The sequence below is a fragment of the Bison bison genome, unplaced genomic scaffold (assembly GCF_000754665.1).
Source record: "Bison bison bison isolate TAMUID 2011002044 unplaced genomic scaffold, Bison_UMD1.0 scf7180017864084, whole genome shotgun sequence".
In the NCBI taxonomy this organism is placed as follows: domain Eukaryota; kingdom Metazoa; phylum Chordata; class Mammalia; order Artiodactyla; family Bovidae; genus Bison; species Bison bison.
The window spans coordinates 97,599-116,571 of NW_011494656.1; the positions used below are offsets into that span (position 1 = coordinate 97,599).

General features: G+C 40.6%; 1 protein-coding gene across 3 annotated transcripts in view; it reads right to left on the reverse strand.

Annotated features, from left to right (window-relative positions):
* Positions 1–7,725: 7,725 nt before the first annotated feature.
* GPR65 (G protein-coupled receptor 65) overlaps positions 7,726–18,973 on the reverse strand; it is a 24,553-nt gene continuing 13,305 nt past the window's right edge. The window contains exons 1-3 of one of the 3 annotated variants that reach the window (XM_010837873.1): positions 16,866–16,949; positions 16,509–16,616; positions 8,308–9,845 (exon numbers count right to left, since the gene is read on the reverse strand). In XM_010837873.1, the coding sequence (XP_010836175.1) occupies positions 8,362–9,387 (1,026 nt within the window). In that variant the 5' untranslated portion in view covers positions 9,388–9,845; positions 16,509–16,616; positions 16,866–16,949 and the 3' untranslated portion in view covers positions 8,308–8,361. Of the gene's footprint in view, positions 9,846–16,508; positions 16,617–16,865; positions 17,050–18,973 lie in introns of those variants that run through there. The other 2 variants (XM_010837872.1, XM_010837874.1) reach the window with 2 other exon arrangements.

Sequence of the window (18,973 nt, forward strand, 5' to 3'; positions counted from 1 at the left end):
AAGCCATTTCATAGTTTGCAACAAAATTTAGTCCATTTATGAACATCTGACTATAAATTTAAAGAAAAATATCATGAGCAAAGAATGATAGATGCTAATCCAAATAATTCCTATTTTTAACCAATTTAAAATATCATTGCTAATATTTGTTTCTATTTCACTTTAACAAATGTAAGAAATATTAATTAAAACTTTCTTAAAAGAAAACTCTTTCTCCTTAACCTTATTTTCCCATATAATCTTAAGAATTTTCAACTGAAAATACAAATAGTGCTAAGGGTTTCAGAAACCTAACTCTGGAGTTAGGATTGAGAGTGAAATTGTACCATTTTAGCTGATTCCACTGACTGACTTATTATTTATTCACTTAACAAACAAGTTTGATTATCAAGAGAACACCCTTAGCAACAGCCCTTTTAGGGGTCGGGGCAAGGTTTGTAGAGCAAGAGAAAGAATCCCTGCCTATTCCAGACCCTGCTGGGAAGTTTTTCGCCCAAGGGGAGCCAGGTGAGCGCTGGGAGACGCTAGGCCTTTCCACCTGGCAGTGCTTCGGAGCACAGGGTGTCCCAGCTCCCTTCTTGGGTAAATGACAGACAAGCATGGAAGGCATTGCCCCAGAGGTTCACAGTAGCGTTCCTTAGCATCAGCGTCATTTCTGTGGGTGGGTGGGTGGTATGACAGAGGGCTTTTTGCTATATACGTATTTAAAAACGCTAAGAAAGCGTCACAGAGCTGGCACTGTGCGTGCGTCCAGGATTGCCGGATGTCTCTCTATGACATTCCTTCAGAGGCACTTTTTAGTCCGTTATTGCAGGCTTTTGATTCGATGCATTTAATCATCCAAAGAATTCAGAGTTTCCAAGTTAATCTGTTAGGAAGTGTCAATAGTCTTGGAGCCAAGACCAGAAATTTTGCAGTAATTTTGAAAAGGATCCTTTTAGAAGGATGTTTACAAGTTCAATTACATTTCCACGAAGGATCAATGAAATTCTGGGAACCAAAGTTAATATTTTTCACAGCATCGGCAAGTCCAGTCACTGCAGAGCGAGATTTCTTGATTGTATTTGATTTTGCAATTAATTGAGCACACATTTCCTAGATAATGACATTTATAATTTATTCTAAAGCTCGCCCTGAGCGATGGCACAGAGGCTTCTCCAGCCTATTCCTTTATTGACTTGCTTTTTGAACACCTAATTGTAACATTATTTGAGGAATCATAATCTGTTTTTAAATGTGTAAAAATCCACTGGTGCTTCATAAAGAGCTTATGAAAATTGTAGGCAGAGGAAAAGTAAATTATAGGGCATAATACGTTTAATGATATGCAAATGCTGTTAAACTGGAACATGATTGTATTACTATTCTTTGGGGAAGAACAGATTTAAACAATTCAAAATAGCAGATGTAAGTTTTTAGTGCTGAGATCTAACAATAATAAATTAGAAATGGAAAGTCATACATATACTGAATTACATCTTGACTTTCATTTCATCACCGTAGACAAAACTGCAAACGGCTCCCGGCTCATATGTTATGTTTCTCTTCCTGTGGAAGGTGGCCAGTGGGTAAGATAACTAAACTAGAACAAGTCATCAGCGTTATTGCCACAATCGTGCAGAAATTATGCAACTCAGTCCGTGTTCTCTCAGGTGTAAACTGACCAGTTTAACCAGCTTGGAAGAAACAAAAAACAAACTAGAATGACACAGGGAATTTGGTCTGGTCTTTGTTGTTACATCGTGTCCCACTTTTTGTGACCCCAGGGACATTAGTCCCCCAGGCTCCACTGTCCATGGAGTTTTCCAGGCAAGAACACTGGAGTGGGTTGCCATTTCCTTCTCCAGGGAATCTTCCCAACCCAGGGATTGAACTCAGGTCTTTGCAGCAGGTCTGTTTCCCAGCTAAGCCACCAGGGACACCCAAACCAAGCGAAACTATCTAATGGTTACCAAGCTCTCTAGAAAGCAAAGAAATAAAGAATACAAACTGAATTTCAGCACTTGCCCCCATTCACTTCCAATTCACAGGGAATCTTGCTTGTTTCTTGGTTGTAAAAATGTCATTCTAAACTCCTCTCTGCTTTTGGGGAGTGGCAGCTGTGAGCTACGAGGTCCTGAATAGAACGTGATCACCACCTGCTGGCTACAGACAGGGATGCTCTGTGAATTTTCTTGGCCAGCAACAAGTGATGTCAACAAGGATCTTGGAAGAAGAAGAGGACTCTAACTTCCGCATCACTGCCCTTCACCCTCGTTTGACCCTGTGTTGCTTTCGTCGGCTAATTCCTGCACAAAAGGGGCATTCACCCAACACAACTGAAAACCAACCTGTCGTGCTCCGCAGAAAGCGCGTGGAATGCCAAAGAATAAAAGACAAAAAATTTAACTTGAATCAGGTATTTACACTGTGAATGGAGAATTAAACTGGACAGCCCTGCTTTCTTTTAAACTGACCTTCTATTATTTCCCCCCAGAGGCTCTCTGCTCAGGACATGTAAATAAAAGCTCCCAGTCAGACCTGGATATTTTCAGAATAGCAGAGCAAGGGAAACAACGTGTATACGAGTTTCCTTAGCACGGCCTCCTTGGCAGCCACTTTGGGTTGAAGGAAGAAGATGGGAGGAGGGAAGAGGAGGGAAGAATCTTTGCAATGTCTCCCAGCTGCTGATTCAGTAAACAAGGAAATAAAACACCCACATGTGCATTATTTCAGAAGGCAAAGAGGTCACATGTGTCCTTGTTGGTATGGTTGTTGTTCAGTCGCCAAGTTGTGTCTAACTCTTTGTGATCCCACGGATTGCAGCACGCTAGACCTCTTACAAAACAGTACAAAAATAGAGTGAAAGGTCTCAGGAAATTTTTGCCCATTTGTTTTTGTGAGATGATGTGGGTTGCTTGTGTGTGTCTATGAATGTGTATTATTTGTGTGCTGTTCTGTCTATTGTAGGAACAGACTTCTGATTCACAGCAGGGTCACCTGAAGAACCTAGACAAACACACCTCTTATCACAAAGAGCTTCCTGGGTCAGGGTGTTATAATAGCTGCTGTGTTTCCATAGCAACCTGTGGATGGGTTTCACCAGAAAAGAGCAGAAGCCCCATGCGTGAATGACTGATGACAGTGATGCCTGGGAAAGCAGAGGCCCAGGAGAAGATAGACACATTATAAAACGAAATACCTACATGCTATGTATTACAAATTCCACTTTAAAATAGGTACTTTCTAATTAAAAGTGGATAAAGTCAAGAGAAGTAATTGGCAAATAATTGCTTATTTGATCATAACATGAAATATTAGAAATATGGTTATCTCAGGGAGAATGTTTAGCTTAAATTGGAAAAAGGGAATAAATCAGGTTGCAAAGGGAGATTTTCTCAGGTTGCTCCTGGGGAAGTGATGGTATGTAATTTGAACAAAATGAGGTGGTTATTTTTTATGTCTTTTAACTTGTTCTTCACCTGTGGTGGCTTAGATGGTAAAGCATCTACCTGTAATGCAGGAGATCCAGGTTCAACCCCTGGGGCAAGAAGATCCCCTGGAGAAGGGAATGGCTACCCACTCCAGTATTCTTGCCTGGAGAATCCCATGGACAGAGGAGCCTGGCGGGCTACAGTCCGTGGGGCCACAAAGAGTCAGACACGACTAAGCAACTAGCACTTAGACATCACCTGTGAAGCTTGCCCCAGACTAGGTACAGAAAAAATGGAGACTTTAAAAACCTGTTCTCGGTCTCTTTACTAGCCTATCCTAGACGTTTAATTGAGTTCACTCAAATAAAAAAATAATATTTTTAAAAAGGAAACAAAAATAAAAGATTTAAGCAAAGTAAAACTGGACTCTGCCTCTCTGTTTATGGTGATGACCATAGCTGCATCTCCTCACAGCTATAAATTCCTAGAAGCAGGCTCTACTGAGAATGTGGAACCAACAGCAAAGCTCCTTCGGTTATCATAATGGACTTGCTGAAACATCTAGAGGAAGTAACCACGGCCACGGTGTGTGGGATCCAGCCCTTACCAGCTCACGTTGCTGTATTCGTACCCCTAGAGTCCCTCCAGGGACTATCACTTGGGTCAGGTCAGTTCAGTTGCTCAGTTGTGTCTGATTCTCTGCAACCCGTGGACTACAGCACTCCAAGCTTCTCCGTCCATCACCAACTGCCGAAGCTTGCTCAGACTCATCAAGTTTGTGATGCCATCCAACCATCTCATCCTCTGTCGTCCCCTTCTCCTTCTGCCTTCAATCTTTCCCAGCATCAGAATCTTTTCCAATGAGTCAGTTCTTCGCATTAGGTGGCCAAAGTTTTGGAGTTTCAGCTTCAGCATCAGTCCTTCCAATGAATATTCAGGACTGATTCCCTTTAGGATGGACTGGTTGAATCTCCTCGCAGTCCAAGGGACTCTCAAGAGTGTTCTCCAACACCACAGTTCAAAAGCATCAATTCTTCAGTGCTCAGCTTTCTTTAAGGTCAAATCCTCACATCCATACATGACTACTGGAAAAACCATAGCCTTGACTGCAGCTAAGTCACTTCAGTCGTGCCCAACTCTGTGCGACCCCATAGACGGCAGCCCACCAGGCTCCCCCGTCCCTGGGATTCTCCAGGCAAGAACATTGGAGTGGGTTGCCATTTCCTTCTCCAATGCACAAAAGTGAGAAGTGAAAGTGAAGTCACTCAGTCATGTCCAACTCCTAGCAACCCCATGGACTGCAGCCTACCAGACTCCTCCATCCATGGGATTTTCCAGGCAAGAGTACTAGAGTGGGGTGCCATTGCCTAGCCTTGACTAGATGGACCTTTGTTGACAAAGTAATGTCTCTGCTTTCTAATATGCTGTCTAGGTTGGTCATAGCTTTTCTTCAAAGGAGCAAGCATCTTTTAATTTCATGGCTGCAGACACCATCTGCAGTGATTTTGGAGCCCAAGAAAGTAAAGTCTGTCACTGTTTCCATTGTTGGGTATTCCGTCACTTGGGTGGATGCCCACTAATCCTGATGAAGATGAGAATGAAAGTGAAAGTGCAAGTCGCTCAGTCGTGTCCGACTCTTTGTGACCCCATGGACTATGCAGTCCATGGAATTCTCCAGGCCAGAATACTGGAGTGGATAGCCTTTCCTTTCTCCAGGGGACCTTCCCAACCCAGAGATTGAACCCAGGGCTCCTGCAGGGCAGACAGATTCTTTACCAGCTGAACCACAAGATATCTAGAGGACTTTGCCCTAAATCATATGAGCATCTTCCTAAAATGTGTTCTCCATGGTTGGCCCCGCTCAAAGGTTTTGACAGCCTGATTTACTTTGGAACTTATCTCATAACATGTTAAATTAGTGGTTTTGTTGTTAATCATTAAGTAGAACATTCTAAGGGGGCCACAAATTTTTATTTGCCGTTTCTTTTGATATAACCAACTGAGGTCAATTTCTAATCAGTTCTCTTTAACAGATCAGCTTAATTACTATCTGTATGATTTATTTCCAAAGGTATTGATTCATGAAATAACTCTTGTTTTCTCCTTATTCTGGTCTAAATCCAACGACTATCCTGAACTACTCTCCATGTGTATATGCCTTTTGCATCCCTAAAGAAAGATATAGTAGATATAGAGGGAGGGGATATATGTATATCTGATTCACATTGTTCTTCAGCCGAAACTAACACAACATTGTAAAGCAATTATCCTCTAATTAAAAAAATGCTATGATAAACCATAATGAAAAATATTTGAAAAATAGCGTATATATATGTACAAGTATTACAGAATCACTTTGCTGTATAGTAGGAATTAATAACATTGCAAATCAACTATACTTCAGTAAAAATAAACAATAAAAATGAAATGGTATGTTTTTAAAAAAACACAAAGGAGGAAAAGCAACTGAAGTGAATTTGGGGTTCTAGGGCTTCAAGACAGGACTCTGGATAGCAAGGAAATCAAACCAGTCAATCCTAAAGGAAATCAAGCCTGAATATTCATTGGAAGTACTGATGCTGAAGCTGAAGCTCCAATACTTTGGCCATTTGATGTGAAGAGTCAACTCACTGGAAAAGACCCTGATGCTGAGAAAGATTGAACGCAGGAGGAGAAGGGGACAACAGAGGATGAGATGGTTGGATGGCATCACCGACTCGATGGACATGAGTTTGAGCAAGCTCCAGGAGATAGTGAAGGACAGGGAAGCCTGGTGTGCTGCAGTCCATGGGGTCACAGAGTCTGACATGACTTAGCAACTGAATTACAGCTGCTTCCAATGAACTGTGTGATCTTGGACAAGACAATCTAGGTCTGAATTTCCAAATGTGGGCAAGATTTCCTGGATCTTTTACTTTAACACATGTTCAATGTATGGGCTGCCAATAATTTATCAAGAATGAATGAAGCAGCCCAAACTCTTTTAGTTACTCTTCATTTCATTCATGTATCTTTGACCTTTAAGGATTCATAAATGTATCTCATCGTGCCCAGAAACAATCTACTAATTTTCCAGAAACTTTCTGATCAAAAAAGTGCAAAGATCAGAGAAAGCACCTGAGGCTTCAAAGCAAGGTGGTTTTCTCTTGTGCACCCAAACAATCATGGACAACTTTAACAGAAGATGGAGTCAGTTTGGGCACTATCTGGTTTTTTTCAGTGTATATCTAGAAGTTAATTGTTAGTCTTTTTTGTTATTGGATTTTTTTTTCTACTGTGAAGACACAAATGATACCAAGACATTTGCTAGCTGATCAATTTTGGGTACTAGAAGAAACAGATAAGACAGAGAAAGAAGAGGGAAGAATAGGATAAGAAAATGTTTAAAATTCTTAAAAAACACTTCAGTTAAGAAGAAAAATGATACCTACTTAAAACTTGGCAAAGTAATTTATATAATGAGAAAATATAAATATAAAAGAATATATCAAGATTTCCTGAATACTCTAAAGCCCCAAAGAAGTCTCTGAATGTAAGATTTAAAATAATAAATGTCTTTTTTTGTCTATAGCATATCTTTTTATCTAGACAGGGAACTTCTGGTAATTTCAGCCATACTGTATGTTTGCTTGCTAAGTTGCTTCAGTCGTGTCCGACTCTGTGCGACCCCATGGACTGTAGCCCACCGGGCTCAGTCGAACCTGCAGGGATCGAACCTGCATCTCTTACATCTCTTGCTTTGGCAGGCGGGTTCTTTACCTCTAGCGCCACCTGGGAAACCTATACAACCGTCCTGTACTCAACAGCAGATTTTGAAAGAACCAAACTTTTTTAAAATAATGATTTTAAAGAAGGTAAAAAGTTCTCTGAGTAGCTGAAGGAAATTTTATAAGGCTCATGTCCTTTATATCGTGGATGAGGCCTTCAGACTCTCACTCAGAGACAATTTACTTTTACAAAGAGCTCTTACAAGCTAGTGACTTAGTGATTGTATAAGGTTCAAAAAGCTTATTAGATCATTTCTCTTGTAACCTCACTACTTAACAGAAAACCTGGTACACAGAATGGGCTCAATAAATATTCGTTAACTAAGGAGACAGATGGAAGCAGTATTTAGTAGGTGTTGTTGGAGACAGGTCCATATGATCGGGAGGAATGATGGTCTGAAATCCAGAGGAGTGGGAAAATCACCATGACCATACCCCATGGTCACCGCTTTAAAAACGCACAGTCCAATACAGCCTATTACTCCCTGAGAGCTTAGAGCACAGATACAAAAACAATTGCCATGAACAATAATGACCCCGAGTCATTAGGAAAATATTCAGTTTTATTTAATTCTCATTTAATAAAAGTCAGGGAGCTATACAACCTTTTAAAAAAATATTTCCATTAGGATTAAAATTGTCCCTCAATGGGAACACATGTTTAGGTTTCCTCTGCAAAATATAATCTCGATGGCATAATATCATTAATATTAATGAAACTGGAGCCTGTTATATACAGTGAAGTAAGCCAGAAAGAAAAACACCAATACAGTATACTAACGCATATATATGAAATTTAGAAAGATGTAACGATAACCCTGTATGTGAGACAGCAAAAGAGACACAGATATATAGAACAGTCTTTTGGACTCTGTGGGAGAGGGAGAGGGTGGGATGATTTGGGAGAATGGCATTGAAACAGGTATAATATCATATATGAAACGAATCGCCAGTCCAGGTTCGATGCAGAATACAGGATGCGTGGGGCTGGTGCACTGGGACGACCCAGAGGGATGGCATGGGGAAGGAGGTGGGAGGAGGGTTCGGGATGGGGAACACGTGTATACCTGTGGTGGATTCATGTTGATGTATGGCAAAACCAATACAATATTGTAATTAGCCTCCAATTAAAATAAATAAATTTATATTAAAAAATAAAATAAAAAACATATACCTTGGTTCTATTCCAGGATTTCTAATTCTATAGTATCTTTGGTAGATACAGAAAGTACACTTTTTCCTTGTCTCTTTGATTTATTAAGCTTCCCAGTAAAGAACTTTAATATATTCCACATATCTGATCTTCCTATCTCAGTTATAAAGCAGTACAGGATTGGGTCAGCAACACAATTTAAACTTGTTAATGCAACTGTGATTCTGTAGATCTTATAACTTTGCTTCCCAGACTTGAAATGGTCAAACACTTGTTCTTTTAAGTTCATGTCATGCTCTAAAATGCTGCGAATCAGCAACATCACATGAAAGGGAGTAAAACACAAGATAAAAGTCAACGTGATACTAATAAGTAGTTTTATGATTCTCTTCCTTTCCCTGTGTTCCGTGGCTTGATTTTGCCGCACAGCTTGGTAAACTTTCTTGTTGCAAGTCATTATAACGACCAGAGGTATCACATAACCTATACACGTCCTAGCAAAGTTAAACCTGATTTGCCAGTTCTCCAAAGGATATTTGTCATAGCATAAAGTAAAGTTAGACTTCTTGGCGTCACAATATTCGACAGCTGTTTCGTCTTCCCACAGAATGACAGCATTGAGGATGGTTTCCAAAACCCAGATGGTGAGGCTGACCATGAATGCACATTTTCTTGACCTTAGGAAAAAGAACCTCAGAGGGTAGACCACTGCCAAATACCGATCAATCGAGATGCAGGTGAGGAAAGCTGTGCTGCTGTAAAAGTTCAGGTACATGAAAAAAGCACTCCCTTTGCACAAGGCAGGAGAGAACGTCCAATTGTCTCTATTCCAAGTATAATTGATCCACAGAGGAAGAGTTGAGGCGTAGAGCAGGTCCGAGAGGGATAAACTGAAGAGGTAAATGCCTAATTCGTTTTCTTGCTTTGCCTGCAGAAAAGACACACAGAGAGAACCGATGTTGGCTGGAATGCTGACTATTACCACAAAGACATAAACAACGGGAAACAAGTAGTGCTCCAAGTCATGCTGCTCGTCAATACATGTGCTGTTCATTGCTTCTTTTTAAGGGGCCGATTACATTTGTTCCCAGACAGGAAATAGCAAACTGAGTCTTGCCTCCTGGTGATTTGCTTTCAACACCTAATTCTCTTTTGCTAAGACTGTGTCAGTCTTCCTTTGCTTTCAAATGTCCTGATTGGTTCATTGGTGGTCTTAAAGATGAATGGAGGTCAATTTTCACACAGGTATCGGTGGGTGGAGGTCAGGGTTCAGGCTCCTGGCAGTTACAAAAGGAATCAGTTGATTTTAAGGTGCAGGAGTCCAAGCACTTACTATCAAGGAAGGCTGACGAAGAGCTCTGGAGGATGAACTAGCTTATCCACCAGTTTTCATAGAGTGCTGTTCTTCAGTTTAGTTTTCTTCGCAAAACTCAGAGGAGATTGGTGCAAACGTGAATATACAAGGTTTCATTTTCACAGAGGATGGCATCTCTTTTTAAAATGCTTTTGTTTCTGTAATGAAAAACAAACTAGAATAGTTTGGATGTTTAAAAGAGACATCATCATTTTTGAAAGAATCTTATTTTATTTCATTTATTGAGGATATCAAAATGCATTAAATTTCATACACTGAAGGTGTTTAAAAAGGGGAAATGGTCTAGCAGACTTCAGTAAATGAAATCAAGCTGAGATATTTGACTTATTTCAAATAAAAATTATTCAAAGGATGCTGGGTTAGAAGGAATTATGTTTCCCACTGGACATAATCTAAGAATGCAAAATTAAAGTCAAAAGTCATTTTAGAAGCTAATTTTTAAAAAAAGATGGCAAATTCAGTTATTTATTTGTAATCAGTAAATGCTTTTGAGTGTATGGTAAACTGTGTGATTACAGCATTTCAAGTTTTTAATTTCATATGCAATCTCTGTATAAGGCACTTATTTTCAAAATAAGCTTATGAGCCAAGAAAAAATTGTCATAAGAGGTTTGATAAAGTGAAGCATTTGAAAATATAGCAGCTTGTTGAGCCTTCATAAATAATTAAGCCACACTACCTCATTTGTTTTTCCTTTCCTTTCTTTGTAGGCTAATTTACTTTATCATTCTCATACTCTTGTGAAAGACAGGGCAGAATGTTCTCGATTCTGGGTAATATCTTGTGATCTTCAGTTTCTACCATTTATATCTGATTGCTTACAAGTCTAGTTTTCTAAAAAGGTCTGATGTTGTAGATTCAACATCTGCAGAACGAAAAGCGCAAGAAAGAGAGAAGCCATCCTCCTCTCCACACTAGAACAGGGAAGTAGTGAGGTCTGCTGGTGCTTCGGCTGATTTATCTGAGGGGATATTCACAGAAAGCTCTGTGGGGTCACCACGCTGGGAAAGGAAGTCATGCCCTCTTCCTGAGTAAGCCAGAGAGTGAACCAGGTCCAGAGCCCGGAGTGTAGATCACAGCACAAAACAGAGAACTACAATTCCTGAAATCACCTAGTGTTTCCACACCTAAAAATATGACTCAAATCCTTTCAGATCAATAGGGAATCCTGCCAGAGAGGGAAAAGGGGAGCAAGAGCTAAGATCAGAGAGGTAAGTGGTCTGGGTACCCTAAGGCGTATGTGGGTCTGGAGGAACTAATTTTGACGGCAGAGAACCAGGGACAGAGTGTGGGCCTGCGCAGGTAGCAAGTGGCGCTCGGTCATCCGACACCTGCTGAGGTCCAGGAGCCTCTGCCCTCAAAATAAAGACGCTAAAAACACACTTCACACGTATGTGTAGACCGCAGGGTAAGTTGGCAAGTTCCCTGTCTTAGCATTATTTCTTTGAGGAATTCTCAGAAAAAGCCCCATATCTATCCATGGCCTCTGGTTGGTCCTCACTTGGGAACGGGGAGACTACACTATTAGTTTTGTTCTGAAAACTTAAGGTCAACAGTGACTCAATACTGGATCTATGTGCTCAGCCTCATTAGTCATTAGGGAACTACAGACTAAAACCACAGTGAGACACAACTACGCATTCACCAGAATAAATGAAATGAAAAAGAGCAAATATTAATACCAAGTCTTGATGACGTAGAGCATCTGGAACTCTCATATACGGTTGGGTGGAAAACTCTTTGGCTCTTATGCAAATCTTATGGTTCAGCAACTCTACTTCTAGGTATGTGCTCAACAGTAAGACATAACATGTGGTTCCCAAGACACATGTGGTAGAATTAGAATGTTCACAGTAGCTTTATTCGTAATATCCCCCAACTGGAATGCCTAATAGCAATAGAAAAGATACTTTTGAACCATCATGCTGGAGAAGACTTTTGAGAGTCCCTTGGACAGCAAAAGGATCAAACCAGTCCATCCTAAAGGAAATCAATTCTGAATATTCATTGGAAGGACTGATGCTGAAGCTGAAGCTCCAATACTTTAGCTACCTGAAATGAAGAGCTGACTGATTGGAAAAGACCCTGATGCTGGGAAAGATTGAGGGCAGGAGGAGAAGGGGGCGACAGAGGATGAGATGGTTGGATATCATCGACTCAATGGACATGAGTTTGTGCAAGCTCTGGGAGATGGTGAAGGACAGGGAAGCCTGGAATGCTGCAGTCCATGGGGTCGCTAAGAGTCAGACACGACTGAGCAACTGAAAAACAACAAAAAATCTATACATCAGTAAAAGGAACAAATTACTGTTACAAGCAATGATGCAGCTGAAGTTCAGAAACAATGCAGACGGATGGAAAAAGGCAGGCACAAAGGGTCCATATTGTCCGATTAAGAACCGGGTAGTGTTAAGCTGTGCTTTCAGAAATGAGGATAGCTCCCCATCTATTGAGGGCTTTCTGCATGCTGGACTCCATGTTAATGGCATGTATATTTGTTATAATACATGTTTTACAACTCTGCTGTTTATTACAATTATGTATTACAAAGAAGAATTGAGCAACGTATCAGGCAATTAGCCCCCAATCACCTGTCTGCTCTTCGTAGAACTTGGCTGCAATCCTAGGTTGTGATTCTGAAGTCTCTTGACTCTTAACTACTTTGTCTTCTGCCTTTATATAAAAATACTTTAGAAATCTGAAGTGTTTTTAGGGTTTGGGTCTTTCAGCTATAATGACTCTTCTAATTAAAGAAAATGACATCATAATAATTTCTGCAAACTAGATATAAAATAACCCTAAACTTTCCAGAAGGCTTTACTTTTATATTCTCTATTAAACTGCGTGGATTTCAAATAAACACGTGAGAACGATCATCTCACGTCACGTCTCACACTCAGCGACAGCACGTCTTTATGTTCCCTTATATTTGTCAACACGTTTTCTTCCGAAGGTTAAAAGTGTTCCTTTTCAGTAATTTACGAGGCAACACATTTTAATTAGGCTTTCATTTTCCTGTATTTGCTTTTAGGAATAGATAGCTAAAACCGAGCAAATATCCTGCTACCACTGTGAAAAAAAAAAATTCTTTGAGTTAGGAGGCTGAATTTTGAAGGGTCTATTGTTTAGATCAGGGACCATCTGTGAATTGCTTTAAAGTTGAAATGAATTATGTGTCACCACTCATAATGTGGTGATAAAGAAAATGTAAGCTAGACCCACTGGAAGTGGGAAGGAACCTCGTGCAGTCCCTTTCTTCTCAACAAAGCCCATCTGCCTTGCTGCAAGCAGCCATGTAGAATGTCGTGTCGAACGTTTAGCTGTTGGGAAAAACTGACGAAGAGGAGTCAGGTGGCAGTGGCCTTTGGGGAGGGGCTGGGTGATGACAGGAAGAGGGTGCCGGGAGGACTTCTGAGAACCGAGAGGCCTTCTCTTTCTTGATGTGAGTGTTGCTATGAGCAACCTCGGGCTACAGCCACGGGGTCGCAAAGAGCCAGACGTGACTGAGCGACTGAGCCCAGCACCGCAGCACATGAACAAGCTTGTAACAAGCTTGAACAAGTTCGTAAAAATGCATCAGGCGGTAAGCTTGGATACGTGCATTTTTTTTCACATATGGGTTATGTTGTGGTTAAGGTTAAAAAGTGGAATCAAAAGGCTGTGTGCGACGAGATGTAAAGAATCTTGACGCCAACACCTGGATTTCCTGCGGGTGGAGCATACATGCCTTCCTAAGAAATGCTATGATTCTACTCCTTTCCTCACATATAAAAGGCAATTTATAGACGCAAAACAAAGCTGTAACTTAAGTAATTTGAAAATGAATTCACCTAAAACAAAGGCTTACCAGATGGAAAAGTGAGTGTACTAAGGTCCTGGAAGAAGCGAATAGAAATCATACCTTGAGGAGAGCGCCCTTGACCCAGGCTTTCAAGAATTCTCACAGATAGGGTTCTAACAAATATGAGCTGATTAAAATGCCCTCTGTCCACACACACACACAAAGAGACTCAATTTTAAAAATTGATAAAAAGAGCATACATCCTGCTACCACACGGAGAGAAAACAGACACAGACAGAAGTTAGCTACTATGTGTGAGATTCAGCAAACAAACGGGAAAGAAGAGACCTGGATCCGCAAAAGCCTTAGAGATGAAATTAATAGATATACAACACAAAAAAAGCATGCCCAATATGTTAAAGAAATAAAAGAAGGAATCTGAACATATGAATAAAGGATCCAGAGACAATGCAAGATAACTAAGCATATAAAAGATCGAAAGAGTCTTTTCAGAAATAAAAAACTTAAAACTTAATACTTAAAACTCAACACGGGGACTAACCAACTGACCAACTCCAGTTGAAGAGAAAATTAGTATGTTGCAAGGTAGAGCTAAAGAATTCACACAAAATTATCAGAGTGTTAAAGAGATGTGAAAATACCATACCACAGAGATAAGGAGGATAAAGTGAAAAGGTCAGCGTATGTATAACTGAAGTTCCTGAAGGACAGAAGAAAGTAGGGGAAAGGCGATGTTAGAAAAGATGCTGAGTAAAAGACGTCTGAAAGTGATGCAGGACAAGGCATCCTCAGATTATGAAGCTCAGCAAATCCCAAATAAGATTAGAAACAAACAGAGATGGAAATCTCTTCTTAGATGCCTTGCAGTCAAGCTTCAGATCACCAAAGACTAAGAAAAAAAAAAAAAAGAGCCAGGGAGAAAAAACGAATTACCTATTAAGGATGAAATTTCAACCAAGACCTTTTCAACAGCAATGATAACAGAAACCAGAAGGCAATGGATTGATATTTCCAAATTGCTATGAAAAAATGTCATCCTTTAATAGCCTACTCAACAGAACTAAATTCTAAAATGAGAGCACAAGTAAGGATGTTTGAAGAGAAACTACCACTGAGACCACTGGCCCCCACAATCCTCATTAAAGAGACTTCTGAAGAACATAAGAGGAGAAGGAAAATGTCCAAGATGGCCAGAATATAATAAGCTACCAAGGATGGAATTTTCATGGTTACACGTTACATCCATGACCAGGCTTACGGATCTGGGGAAGAAATTTAAACCATGAAAATATTCTTCCTTAGAAGCGGGACTGGGGGCTGGGTGATGGGCAGGAAGGGACCCCTTCCTCCTTTGTCCATGGTACTCAGCAAATAAGCATCTCTTTTTTTTTTTTAAAGGAGCTCTTCCCTGGTGGTCCAGTGGTTTAAGAATCTGCCTACAGATGCCGGGGGACCCAGCTTCGGTCCCTAGTCCGGGGAAGATGACGCACTTCCGAGAGGCAACTAAGCCTGCGCACCGCAACTACTGAAGCCCACGCACCGAGTGCCGGTGCTCCCCAGCAAGAGAAGCGCCCTCCATGCGAAGCCCACGCTCCACACCTGGAGAGCAGCCCCGGGTTCGCCCCATTTACGAAAAGCCGGTGCGCGGCAACAAAGACCCAGCGCAGCCAAAGATAAACGCATCTTGAAAAAAAGATAAGAAGGATCAATTGGAAAAAAATGATTTTGAGACGACTTACAAAATTTTCAACGGAATACGTTTCTTTCTTTGCAGAAACATTTGCTGCCTTAGCTAAACAGCCGCAAGACTACATGGATTGATGAAGCAGGTCCTGAAGCCTTCTGGAGCCTTCTGGGTGGGAGCACAGAGACGGTGGTGACGGAGGCTTGTGGTTACGTTGTGTGGGCTCTGGAAACTCAAAGGCTCTCAGCAGTTCTTGGGGGACTTGTGACCACGTGTGTGTTTATCTGTTTCAGTTTTCACAGGTGTCACTCAGCAACCATTTTACAGAGTTCTTGTGAGGACTGAACGAGATGACACGTGAAGCCCAGTACTAAGAACATGGTAAGCCTGTACTACACGTGAACTGATACTGTTCTAATGACAACACTGTTTTGTCAGTCGCTAAGCTGTGTCCGACTCCTTTGAGACCCCATGGACTACTGGTGCCCGCCAGGCTCCTCTGTCCGTGGGATTTCCCAGGCAAGGACGCTGGGGTGAGCTGTCCTTTCCTCTTCCAAAGGTTCTTCCTGACCTAGGGACTGAACTTGCGTCTCGTGCATTGGCAGCTGAGTTCTTTACCACTGAGCCACTAGGGAAGCCCAACAAGGCTGGTAGTCTGTGATCTCTCCTACATCTCCTGAATGGACATCATCTTTGGCCAGCTATCCAGAGCATAGCAGAGAAGCCAGAGGCACTCAGAGTGAAATTTACATAATAACATTTCACATGTCATACCAAACTCGGAAGATGGTGCTGTTAAATTAATTTGTGTGAATCTCAGATTAAAATGGAACCCATAGTTCTTATCATTCATGCTGCTTTTCAGATATTGTTTTCACTACTTTAATCATATTTTGAGAAAATTGCTTTTAGATCCAGTGCTGAGAAATTTGGGTTAAGGTTTTGATTCTGACTTTAATTTCTACCTAACGCCTAAAGAATATAATCCACAGCTTCTAAAACAATACAGACCATTGATGACAATGATCTGAAGATAAAACGTGGGCTGCCATCTCTGGGGTCGCACAGAGTTGGACACGACTGAAGCGACTTAGCAGCAGCAGCAGCAGCCGCCGCAGGAAACCTTTGCCTTCACTTACCAGTTGAATAGCTACTTATTAAGACTCCTATGTGTCAGACAAGTGATAGTCACCTATTAAGTTATTAATTAATACTGGAAATATTATTTTCAATTTTACTAATAATGTGGGAAACATTCATATTGGAAATATCATTTTCAAATTTCACATTATTTCTGATGGTATAAAAACTTACCAGTAGACCACTATGTTGGTGAAAAAGTGGTGCTACATAGCTCTATAGCCAGGGGTTTGCTTGTTTCTTCCTAACCACTTAATTTTCAGTTTGTCGGTATACCGTTTCCTGTAGAGGAAATAGAGCATAAACATTCCCCTTTCATGTTTTAACAGTTTTACCTAACTCTTTTACACGAAGATTTTGACATCCTTTATTACCACTCTAAGTAGAGAGACCATATGTCATCCCCATGTCTCCCTGTCTTGTAGTATCACATTTATACAGTCTAAACTGGCCAAATGTTGCAAATATCACTGACAACCATTCAAAAGTATGTTAGGTACTTAAATTTTTATTTTTTAATCTTACACTTACCCATGTTCCTTGGGACGGTGACTCTGTTGATCGAGGAGTCAGATACATCTGCTTGCACCCAGAAGAGAAACCAGCATTGTTGAAGGGACAGGAAATTGAACTCATATGTCGTCATAAACCAATGAGGAAGCAGCATCTTAATGAGATTGAAGTCTATTATCCAAGTTTGAGCAACAGACGTCTCCTAAGGATTTTTAAAGATGCTTTATTTATTATTTACTGTTGTATAATTTTCAGAAATCACTTTTCTGTGTCTCAGTTACAATTGTATACTGATATTATATGTGTTTTATTTAATAGAATATGTACTAGAATCGCATTCATTTGTTCATTCCCTCTTTCATTTATCTGTCAACACATATATCTATCCTACTCTGAGGGCACTGTGCTGGGAAATATATAGGACCTGGTTCTAATCTGTAAGGGGCTTATCAGTTAGTGAAGGAGATAATCACCACCAAAATGGATAAATACTCCAAGAGAGATACAGAAATATAGGATGAGTCACTGGACGTGTGAACTGTGGATGTACGAAACAAGAGAAGAGGTTGTAGATGGAATCAGGGTGATCAACGTCCTGGGAGAAAAAGAGTAGAGAGAATGGAGACTGGGTGTATAAAGAGCTTTGCGTGTATGCTTAGTCGATTTTCCAGGCAGGAATACTGGAGTGGGTTGCCATTTCCTCCTCCAGAGTATCTTCCTGACCCAGGGATCGAACCTGTGTCTCCTCTGTCTCCTGCATAGCAGGCCATTTTTTTTTTTTTTACTGCTGAGCCACTGGGGAAACCCCACATAAACAGCATATTCATTTCTTAATGGCATGATGGTAGGGCCACAGTAGCCAACTTGGTAAAGATTTTTTTTTAAAGATATTAATGGGATTAGGTACATAGTATGTTATAGAACCACTTTTTCCTTTGATTTTCCTCTTGGAATAGAAGAGTCCATCAGAGATTGCGAAACCATGTTAAAAACCAGGTGAACTGGTTTGAAGGTGAAAGTTGCTCAGTGGTGTCCAACTATTTGGGACCCCATGGACTGTAGCCTGCCAGGCTCCTCTCTCCATGGGATTCTTCAGGCCAGAATACTGGAGTGGGTAGCGGTTCCCTTCCAGGGCATCTTCCCAACCCAGGGATTGAGCCCAGGTCTCCCACATTGCAGGCAGATTCTTTACCAGCTGAGCCACAAGGGAAGCCCAAGAATACTGGAGTGGGTAGCCTATCCCTTCTCCAGGAGATCTTCCTGACTCAGGAATCGAACCGGGGTCTCCTGCATTCCAGGTGAATTCTTTACCAGCTGAGCTATCAGGGAAGCCCCCTAAGTGGCTTAGACAGATCAATAATTTTATGAAACTTGAAAATTTATTTAAGAAAGATGTGGGTTATTACAATGAAAACTCATGTAGTATATTAAGGTTGACAGTTGCTACCAAATTTGTAAGTGATTTGATGTGAAGTAAAATTAGCTCCTAGAACTTTTGAGATGTTAAAAAAGTCAGAAACATTATGTTTGAACCCCACTGAATGAACTTTTATTACAAATGAATGGGAAATTTTTACTTTATAAGGACAGAATTAATTTGAAGTGGAAAATTTTAACTTCATTTTAAAAACTACAATCATGATGATTTGAGTCTGTTCCTGTAAAAGGAGGTTAGATGTTCCTGTTGGTAGAGTTTTTAAAATTTCTGCCCAGAATTGGAAAAGATGACCTTGTGATATAACCAAAAATGTTTTCCCTTGAAGTTATTCAGGATGTAATAGGTGTGCAGTGGGTTTCCTATACTTCTTTTGTAGGTCTTTCATTGAAAATAATTAAAGTACTCATTTAGATTTATCAGGTACATTTGGAAAGTAATTTAGCATATACTAACTTAAAAGCAATATAGCATACAGTAACTTAAAATTCAGAATATCTTCTACTTTTACTGAAATAATGAAAAATGTAAGTACAACGCAGAAAATTAATAGTAAGACCCTTCAGTTCAGTTCAGTCACTCAGTTGTGTCCGACTCTTTGCAACCCCATGGACTGCAGCACACCAGGCCTCCCTGTCCATTACCAACTCCTGGAGTTTACTCAAACTCATGTCCACTGAGTTGGTGATGC